Here is a 9735-nt window from a genome sequence, read left to right on the forward strand (position 1 = left end):
TGGCGCGCACCGGCCCGTTGTGGCTCACTTGGGGAGTGAAACATTAGAGGGTAGATCTTCCTCTCTGTCTCTCCTCCTCTCTGTATATCCGGCTTTCCAATAACAATAAATCTAAAAACAAAAATGAAAATAAATCTTTAAAAAATAATAATTTAGGGCCCGGCGGCGTGGCCTAGCGGCTAAAGTCCTCGCCTTGAAAGCCCCGGGATCCCATATGGGCGCCGGTTCTAATCCCGGCAGCTCCACTTCCCGTCCAGCTCCCTGCTTGTGGCCTGGGAAAGCAGTCGAGGACGGCCCAATGCATTGGGACACTGCACCCGCGTGGGAGACCCGGAGGAGGTTCCGGGTTCCCGGCTTCGGATCGGCGCGCATCGGCCCGTTGCGGCTCACTTGAGGAGTGAATCATCAGACAGAAGATCTTCCTCTCTGTCTCTCCTCCTTTGTGTATATCTGGCTGTAATAAAACGAATAAATCTTAAAAAAAATAATAATTTAAGAATCAACATTGAGTTTCACATGATTGCTCAACTGGTTAATTCTCTCCCTGCAAGTGCTAGCATTCCCTATGGGTGCTAGTTCTTGTCCCAGCTTCTCTAATTCCCATCCAGCCTTTGCTTGTGGCCTGGGAAAACAGCGGACGATGACTCAAAGTCTTGGGACCCTGCACCCATGTGGGAGACCCAGAAGGAGCTCCTGGGTCCTAGCTTCGAATCGGTTCAGCTCTGGCCACTGCTGCCACTTGGGGAGTGAACCAGCAGACAGAAGATGTTTCTGTCTCTCATCTCCATAAATCTGCCTTTCTAATAAAAATAAATAAATCTTTAAAGAATCATCATCTTCTGGCTTCAGTTTCCAAGACCATGAGGGCTCTTTAAACAGTTTGTGCAGGACCAGCTTTGTGGGCAACTGGCCTAGCCACAACCTGTGATGCCAGCACCCCTTACTGGAGTGCCTATTCAAGTGCCAACTGCTCTAGCTCCTTGTTCATGTTCCTGGGTAAGCAGTATAAGGTGCTCTAAGGACATGGATCCCCATCACATATAAGAAACACCTGGATGGACTCCTGGCTTCAGGCTAGATCAGCCCTGGCTGTTGGGAAAGTTGGAGAGTAAATAAGGGAAAGGAGGTTGGTCTCTCTTTCCTATTCCTCTTTCAAATAAATCAATATTTTGAACAAGTTTGGGTGAAAATAGAATAAGAAGATGACTTCATTTTGGAACAAGACTTTTTTTTGGTGCAAGATTTTTTTTTATAAAACACAGAAAAAATGTGAATTAAAAAGAAGCTGCATAATTTTGAAACTATTCTTGCACCAAAATAAATTCACTTTTTGGGTTCCATTTTTCTATGAATTTTTGAAGTTCTCTTGTGTTGTTGACTAGATAGCTCAAAGACTCCTATAAAATATGAGGAAGGCTCCATAAAACGTAAAAGGCAACCCTTATAATGCTCAGCTGAGCTTGGAAGAAAGGAAAGAAAAAAATCTAGGTGGGTCAAAACAAAGAAATTGAGACTAATGCAGCAAGCATGAAATGTTCTGTGCTTAACCCCAGAAGGGGTGACAAGGGAGGCACATTACTTCTCATTCCTGATCTTGGTAGGTAGGCTAAGTAGGTAGCTAGACTAGGATCACTCAGCCAGAGGGGTCTGAAAGCCACGAGCCTCCACGCGTGTTACAAAACATGCCGACTTGGGCCCAGCACCGTGGCCTAGCGGCTAAAGTCCTTGCCTTGAAAGCCCCGGGATCCCATATGGGCGCCGGTTCTAATCCCGGCAGCTCCACTTCCCGTCCAGCTCCCTGCTTGTGGCCTGGGAAAGCAGTCGAGGACGGCCCAATGCATTGGGACACTGCACCCGCGTGGGAGACCCGGAGGAGGTTCCGGGTTCCCAGCATCGGATCGGCGCGCACCGGCCGTTGCGGCTCACTTGGGGAGTGAATCATCGGATGGAAGATCTTCCTCTCTGTCTCTCCTCCTCTGTGTATATCTGGCTGTAATAAAATGAATAAATCTTTAAAAAAAAAAAACAAAAACAAAACATGCAGACTTGTTCATCAGCACTGCCTCCTTCCCAGAGGATCTCCTTTACCTGGGAACTGAGGGGAGGAGGCACCACCTGAATAGCCATTCCCCTTTCTGATAGGATCAAGGAGGGGCCCTTCTTTTTCCACCACAAGGGAAGGAGGCACTGAGGTGCTGTGTATCTCTCTCCTTCCCCTCTCTCGTTTTTCTGCCCTCCTCCATGCCTCACTATAAACCTCACCACTTTGTGCACTGTATGCACGTCTGCTTAGATTGCTCCCGGATAATTCAACCCCATCTCTCTCACTTCATTTGGAAGAATGGTAATTGCCTTCAAGAAACTATAACTGGTGGAGTTGGAATCTGAAATCCCAACACCTGCATGGAGCAGGAACCCTAAGCCAAGGAATTAACAAGAGATTCATATCCGTCAGGTGCTACTCCTGGAGTGCTTGGCAAAAGCAAAGACAAAACTGGTCAAGATGAGTTTCAGACCTATTGAGTTGAGCTCATAGGCTAAAAAGTATAGAGCATAAATGGAAACAGTGCCTCTAAATGAAGACAGCACCTCCAAAGACTTTTAGTAGGAATTAAAGCTCCAATGTTATCGATGTAGGAGTGATGGCTAAGGCCTAACAATGAATCCATCCACCCCCTCAGGGGGAGGCTGAATTGAAAAGGGGATAAGACTGAATCCAGGTATACACCCACAATTTGAGTTTTAGATAGAAAAGACCAAGTATATGACTGGTGCAGTGGTTCAACTGGCTAATCCTCTGCCTAAAAGTGCCAGCATCCCATATGGTCACTGGTTTGTGTTCGGGCTGCTCTATTTACCATCCAGCTCTCTGTTTATGGCCTGGGAAAGCAGTGGAGAATGGCCCAAGTCCTTGGGACCCTGCATCCACGCTGGAGACCCAGAAGAAACTCCTGGCTTTGGATCTGCTCAGCAAGAGCCACTGCAGTCATTTGGGGAGTCAGTGGATGGAAGATCTTTCTCTCTGCCTTTCCTCTTCTCTGTAAATCTGCCTTTCCAATTAGAAAAAAAAATTTAACACATATATCAAGTAAAAGACTCGCACTGTGGTTGTAATAGGTTAAGCATATGCCTGCAATACTGGCCAACTGGTTCAAGTCCCATTTGCTCCACTCTGGATCCCGCTCCTTGCTAAGGGACCTGAGAAAACAGTGGAAGATGGTTCAAGTTCTTAGACCCCTGCGCACACAAGAAACCCAGATGAAGCTCCTGGCTCCAGGCTTCGGCCTGGCCCAGCCATGGCCTTTGCGGCCACTGTGGAAGTGAACCAGCAGATGGAAGATCTCTAACTCCCTCATTTCTCTGTAATTCTGCCTCTTTACATAAAGAGTTGATCTTCAACAACAATAAAAAGATCAAGCAGGGAAAATAAAACTCTGACAATTTCCAGTTCTGTTTTGGTCCTGGATTTGGGCTGCTTTTCTGATAGTCTTCAAAAAAAAAAAAAAAAAAAAAAAAAAGATTTTTTTTTTTTTAATTGGGAAATCAGATTTACAGAGTGAAGGAGAAACAGAAAGATCCTCCATCAGCTGGCCCATTCCCCAAGTAGCTGCAACTGCTGGAGCTGCGCCATTCTAGAGCCAGAAGCCAGGAGCTTCCTCCAGATCTCCCACATGGGTGCAGTGTCCCAAGGCTTAGGGCCATCTTCGACTGCTTTCCCAGGCCACAAGTAGGGAACCAGATGGGAAGCAGAGCATCCGGAATATGAACCAGTGCCCACATGGGATCCATGGAGTGCAAGGCAAGGACCTCAGCTATTAGGCTATTGTACTGCATCTCTCTGAAAACTCATAACTCTTTCTCTCTGTGGCCTCGTATTTTCTGCCTCCAAAATCCTAGGGGAAGCTCCCCCAAATGGGGGTAATGTCCCTCAGGTGGCAGGAGGGCTGGAAGTTTTGGAACCTGGCAGAGCAGGATTACTAGGGATCACTTCTATAAATAAAATTTTTTAAAAGATTTATTTAGCTTCATTTTATTTTATTTAGATTTATTTAGCTTTATCAGAAAGGCAGATTTACAGAGAGGAGATACACAAAGAAAGATCTTCTGTCCACTGGTTCATTCCCCAAGAGGTGTTATGGGGAGCAAGAGATCACACTGGACCCAAATGCAGGATGTTAGGAGGAGTCTTAATTTCCCAAAGTTTGCAACAGATAACAGCTCCGGCTACACTCCAGGAGCCACTGCACCTAGCTGCCAAAGTCAGGGGTTTTTAAATTCTCATCTTCCAATCAGACGGAGAGCCACACAATACAAAGTTTCCAAATGCAGAAGGCAGGAAGGGAGTTACCAGAGCCCAAAGTTTTCCTGTAGTTACCTTAATCTTGTACACTAGCAGGCAGGAGGGACCAGGTGCACCGAGCCTCTGGAGTAATTTCCCTGCTGTCAGTTGTTTTGAATGGTGTGGAAGGCAGGAGGGGCAGGATGCACTTTTTGAGCCTTCAATTAATCTGAACAGTAAGAAGGGTAAGAAGGGTTGAGTGTGGAAACTCTGTTTCCACCACCTCATCTGCTGTCAATTAAGCTGAAAAGCCAGGAGTCATTAAAGCCTGCACCCCATTACAGTGGCAGCAGCAAGGCCTGAGCTGAGCCAATCTGAAGCCAGGAGTCAGAAGTGTCTTCTGGGTCTCCCACATGAGTGCAGGTTCCTAAGGCTTTGGGCTGTTCGTTCTCCACTGGTTTGCCAGGCCACACAATGGAAGCTGGAAGGAAAGTGGAGCAGCCAGGACATGAACTGGCTGGCGCCTGTGTGGGATCCCAGTGTGTGCAAGGCAAGGCAAAGACTTTAGCCACTAGGCTACTGCACTGGGCCGGGAATTCACTTGAGAGCTCCCTTTCCTCATCAGACGAGATAAGGCGCGTTCAGGGTGGTATGGCCGTAGACTCCTTTCCTCATCAGCAACACAAGGCCTAGCTGGGCATGAGAATGAGGAAGGGACACACCTGAGCAACAGGTGTTTGATGGAATATTGTTAGAGGCTTAAGGAGGAGGAATGGTTTGAGGCCAGTCACTCACAGCCTGTCTTTACTTTCTCATTTATTGAGGTTGTGTGGTTTGGGACCAGCTGTGGGGCTTCATGGCCTTTCTTACCCTCATCTGCAGGCAAAGTGAGGTCAAGGGGGCCTAGTCCCTTGAACAGTAAGATCGCAAGGGTCCCTATTACCATCAGGCACTCGAGCCTCTCTGTAATGTTAAACACTGCCCTCTGCAGGCTGCTCTTGCAAAATGTTTTCCAGAAAAGGTACCTTGGCCACAAACGACTTGATTAGATGTTAACTACTCAGCCATGTGAAAGCACTTAACTCCTGGAGAGAGGAAATGAGGGAATTTTCTGACTTGATCATTTTGTCTCTGGTCAGTTGGATTTGGGGTAAGAGAGGAAAATGAAACAGAGAAGTCAGAGGCTCAGAAGCTGGGGCGAGGGAGGGGAGGGTGTAATTAGCATGTTCCTCCTAATTCCAGAACAGCTCAGTTTAGAAGGGAGAAAAATAAAATTCCCAGACATAGGCCTCCTCCCTTCCTTAGCATAGAGGAGTCGCTGCAAGAGGGCAGCTGCACACCAGCAGGATTTCATGCTCCAAGATCTATCCAAGATGACTGAGTGTAGAAGTTCTGGTCAGCAAGTTGAGTGGGCAAAAGGGAGCAATACCTTCCTCCTCATGGGACCATGCTTTCCTTACCATCCCATAGGGCCTATCCTCAAACTGCCAAGTATTTATCTGGAAGGAAAATGCGGGGAAATGGGGCTGTGGCAAGTGTGTGGGCTGCCACCTCCTGGAGGAGAACCCTGGTGGGATGAGCAGCTAAGGGACAGTGCACTTCTGGCAAGGCTCACTCCTCACTAGACTTGCGCAGTGTCTAGTAGAGTGCTGAAGCTCTTTGCCTTGACAGCACCATGCTTGCACAGGCATAGGCTGGTGCCTCTAGGACACACCACACACTCTGGGTATTGACACATTTCTGCATGGAAAACAGTATGGCCTTCTGCCGCTGCTGCTACCGTTTTGGGGGGCTCCCCCTAGTTGCCGAACACATTTCTCACTTTCTGGCAGGAAACCTTTCCAAACAGAGCAATTTAAACTCAAGTGCCTCCGTTCTGGAAGGGCTGGGAAACCAGCCTTGGTTCAATCTGCTTGACCCTGTCTGTTCCCAGCTGGGCTACCTGGCAAGCTACCTTCACTACTTCACTTCTGAAATTGAGCTTATATCTGCTCCACATGGGACTGTAAAGATTGAGAAGGATCATATTTGCACAATGTTGACCGCCTACTCCTTTCAACCGCTTCCAAGTTCCATAAACACCGCTAGCCCTTGGGTTGGCTATGATTACATTTATTCATTAACTCAATACATACTTATTGAATGCCTACTATGTGTTGCAGTCCTGGATAGGCGTACCTCGCAGGAGGTACCTAACCGGTTCAGGGCCACGAGGGTGATTTTGTTTAGCTTCTGGCACAACACTGTCCTGCGGGAGGGGCCAGAAGCTTATACGACAGATCCAGTAAGCTTTTAGCACAATCATTTTAATTGCAAAAATAAACAGTTTTGTCAACTGCTTCAGTAGCGTCTGCTTTACAAAAATTAACAACAGAAAGGAAAACTACCCCAAAGCAACAACAAAAAAAGTAACACCCAAAGGCTGCTGGAAATGACATTGCTGTACAAAGTCCCGCGCGAGACCAGCTCGGCGCTGCCCCAGCCTGTCCCTGGGGAAGGGGAGGGGTGCAGGAGGCCGCAGGGCGTGCGCCAGTTACAAAGGGCTGCCTTGTGATTCAAGGAAGTACCTTTTCGGTGGCTTGGCATGGAGTACTTTCCCCAAAGCATGGCTGACTGGGGACTACAGCGCCTGGACCTCGGGAGCTGTCCACAGAGCTGGTGCTGAACGGGGCGTGTGCTGTGGGCGCTGGCGTCAAGGGAGCTGGAAGCAGGAGTGGAGACAGGCCCCGAACGTGGAAGACGTCGAGGATGAAGAGCGGGGAGGGAAACCCGGCCGGACCTCGCAGTGAGCGCTGAGTGGCGGCGCCTCCCCCTACAAACCCATTCTCTGCTTGCTCACAGGGTGCCGAAGGAGAGGCCCAGTGGGTAAAAGCCAAGGCCCTTGAGCCGCTCCTCGGCGCGCGCCTTCTGCTTGAGGTGTACCTTGCTGTGCCGTTTCTTCTCGTCGCTGCGCGCGAAGCGCCGGCCGCACACGTCGCAGGCAAATGGCTTCTCGCCCGTGTGGGTGCGCACGTGCGTGGTGAGGTGGTCGCTGCGGCTGAAGTTGCGGAGGCAGATACGGCACTGGAAGGGTTTGTGGCCGGTGTGGATGCGCAGGTGGCGGTTGAGCTCGTCGGAACGCGCAAAGCTGCGCACACAGCTCTCCACCGGGCAAGCGAAGGCCTTGGCGTGCGGCCGTGGGCAGAAGCAGCGTGCGCTGCACTTGCCGCCCCGGCGCCCTTTGCGCCGCGCTTTGGTCGGGGGGTAAGGGACGGGTGGCGGCGGCACGGCAGGCGCAGCTGCACCACTGCTCGCAGGGATGTCGCCCACCAGAGGTTTTGGGAAGTCTGCCGTGGGGGCGCTGCGAAGGCCCAGCGGGGAAAGCTGAGGCTGCGTACCGGCCAGGAACTCCCCGCCGTCGCCGATATTCCCTCCTCCCTCCCCACTAGGAGGGGTGAGCAGCCCCGGGAGGCCCTCGGCTGCTTCCCCCAAGTGACCCAGTGAAAAAGCGTCATAGACTCCGGTGGGGTAGAGTCTGTTGGCTGGGCCGGCCGGCAGCTCCGCGGGGCAGCTGATGGACAGCAAGTCCTCAATTTTGGTCCCTATTGAGGGGAAACGGGCTTCGGGAACGGCCTGGTAGCCTCCTTGTGACCCACAGTTTCCTGGGGCCCCTCCAGAAAGCAGCTCCCAGGGTGCGTAGGGACCCTTGAAGGCCGAGACTGCGTCCAGCGCTGGTGAGGCTGGAGGTGCCCTGAGGCCCGGCTTGACGTCGGGCGGGGAGAGCTGAGGTTCGTACAGGCACTGTGAGGGGGCACCCGTGGAAGGCGAGGCCTCCCAGAACGCCTCGGAGAAGGCGGCCGCGCCCAGATCCGGGGAGTAAAGATCCGGTGGACCCGACAGCAAGGCGTCGGTGCCCGCGGGAAAAGGGGCCTCCACGGGAGACCGAGATGTAGCCTCGGGGCTGGGGAAAGGTGCTAGGCCTAGGATGCCCGACATGAGACTGAAGAGTGCCTCTGGGTCGTGCGGATGTTCGGGTACTGCCTGAATGAAGAAGCTACCGCTGTAGCTTAGCCCAGGAGGGGGCGTGGGCGCAGGGCCCTCCAGGAAGCAGGAGTCGGCTAGGTCCCCCCCGGCGCTGGCGCTGCAGCTGCTCAAGGCCCAGTTCAGGAAGTCGCCTGCTGGGGAGGGGGCACGAATCAGCTCTGTCCCAAAGGGTGCGCCCCCAAAGTCTGCAGCCCCTACCCACGAAGCCCTGGGTGCCTAAGGACACATGCAAAGTGCCATTTGAACATTCTGATCCAGCAGGGGCCGGCATAAGTCCCAAGACGCACACACAAGCATGCACACGCAAAATACACGTGCACAGGCAAAAGGGAGCCCTGTTGCACGCACAGGTTCCAGTGGGGGTGGGATTGGGAGTGCGCAACTCCTAGGACCCCCCACGCCGCCCATAGCCTCCATCCCTACAGTTCCAGCGTCCCAGTCCCGGCCATTTCCAGGCGTCGTGCGCCCCTGGGCCGCGCCGCCGTCTGAGTGCCTCTCGCCGCGCTCCTTACCTCCGGGGTAGCTTGCGGCCGCGGAAGCTTCCCTGGCCGGCAGCCGAGACAGTTCAGCGCTGGGTTCCGAGCTACAGCTTTCGGTGGACTTCAGGAGCGCGTCGGGGCCGGAAAACTCGCTAAGGTGAAGCATGGCGCGGCGGCGGCGGCTGCGGGACGACCGAGGCCTCGCCCGCTGGGCTTGGGGGCGCGCGGTTAGCGGGGAGGCGGGCGGTCGGGACGCCCCACGGCGCGCACTCCCAAGCACCCGGGCTCCTGGCTCTGGGAGCTCACCTCTGGGAAACGGGTCAGGGAGCCGCGGCGCCCTGGCTTCCTGGCACCTGCCTCGGGCGGTGGCTCCTCGGATCTCCAAAGCGCGGTCGGGCTCCCCCAACCCACAGCCCCCCCACTTATATAGCTGCGGCGGCGCTGGCTCCGGGCTTCCGACTCCCCGGGCCACTGCCATTTCGGGAGGCCCCGGCCCTGCCGCCGTGACGTAAATGCCCAAACATGGACACAGGATGTGTGCCGGGGACTCCCGAAAAGGAAAGCTCGGGCTGTGACGTTGCCGTCGCCGCCGGCGGGCCCGCGCCGTGGCGTGCGCGCGCGCTCCCCAAGCGTGGCGGCTTGTGCGCGCCTTCCCGGGGGTGCGCCTGGTTAGGGCGCGGCAGGTGTGGGGTCTGGCGTTGGTCCGTGTTCTTCCCACCTAGAAGTGGGACTTTGTGGGCTTCGAAATAGTGTAGTTAGGGTTTGAATCTACCCTCTGCCACTTAATAGTTTATCATTTAATCCGGCCTGTGAATTTGCTGGGGAGACCGAGTTGAGGCAATACGAAGTTCAAGGCACATTCCGTAAACCACAGAGGTTATAAGCATTTATTCTTGCTTGCTCATTTTCTATGTTCTGAACAGTTTTTTTTGAGTGTTTGCGATGAAGAATAAC

The 9735-nt window shown here is 52.8% G+C and overlaps 1 protein-coding gene across 2 annotated transcripts; it reads right to left on the bottom strand.

Moving 5' to 3' along the window:
* Positions 1–6546: 6546 nt before the first annotated feature.
* On the bottom strand, positions 6547–9360 carry EGR4 (early growth response 4). 2 transcript variants are annotated; one of them, XM_004582792.2, is made up of 2 exons: positions 8815–9360; positions 6547–8433 (listed from the first exon to the last, which is right to left on the bottom strand). In XM_004582792.2, the coding sequence occupies exons 1-2, from the start codon at positions 9257–9259 to the stop codon at positions 7115–7117; spliced, it is 1764 nt and encodes a 587-aa protein (XP_004582849.2). In that variant the 5' UTR covers positions 9260–9360; the 3' UTR covers positions 6547–7114. The 2 variants fall into 2 exon arrangements, with proteins under 2 accessions (XP_004582849.2, XP_004582848.2); XM_004582791.2 differs by having other exon boundaries at positions 6547–8436.
* Positions 9361–9735: the final 375 nt, after the last annotated feature.

The sequence above is a fragment of the Ochotona princeps genome, chromosome 8 (assembly GCF_030435755.1).
Source record: "Ochotona princeps isolate mOchPri1 chromosome 8, mOchPri1.hap1, whole genome shotgun sequence".
NCBI lineage: Eukaryota > Metazoa > Chordata > Mammalia > Lagomorpha > Ochotonidae > Ochotona > Ochotona princeps.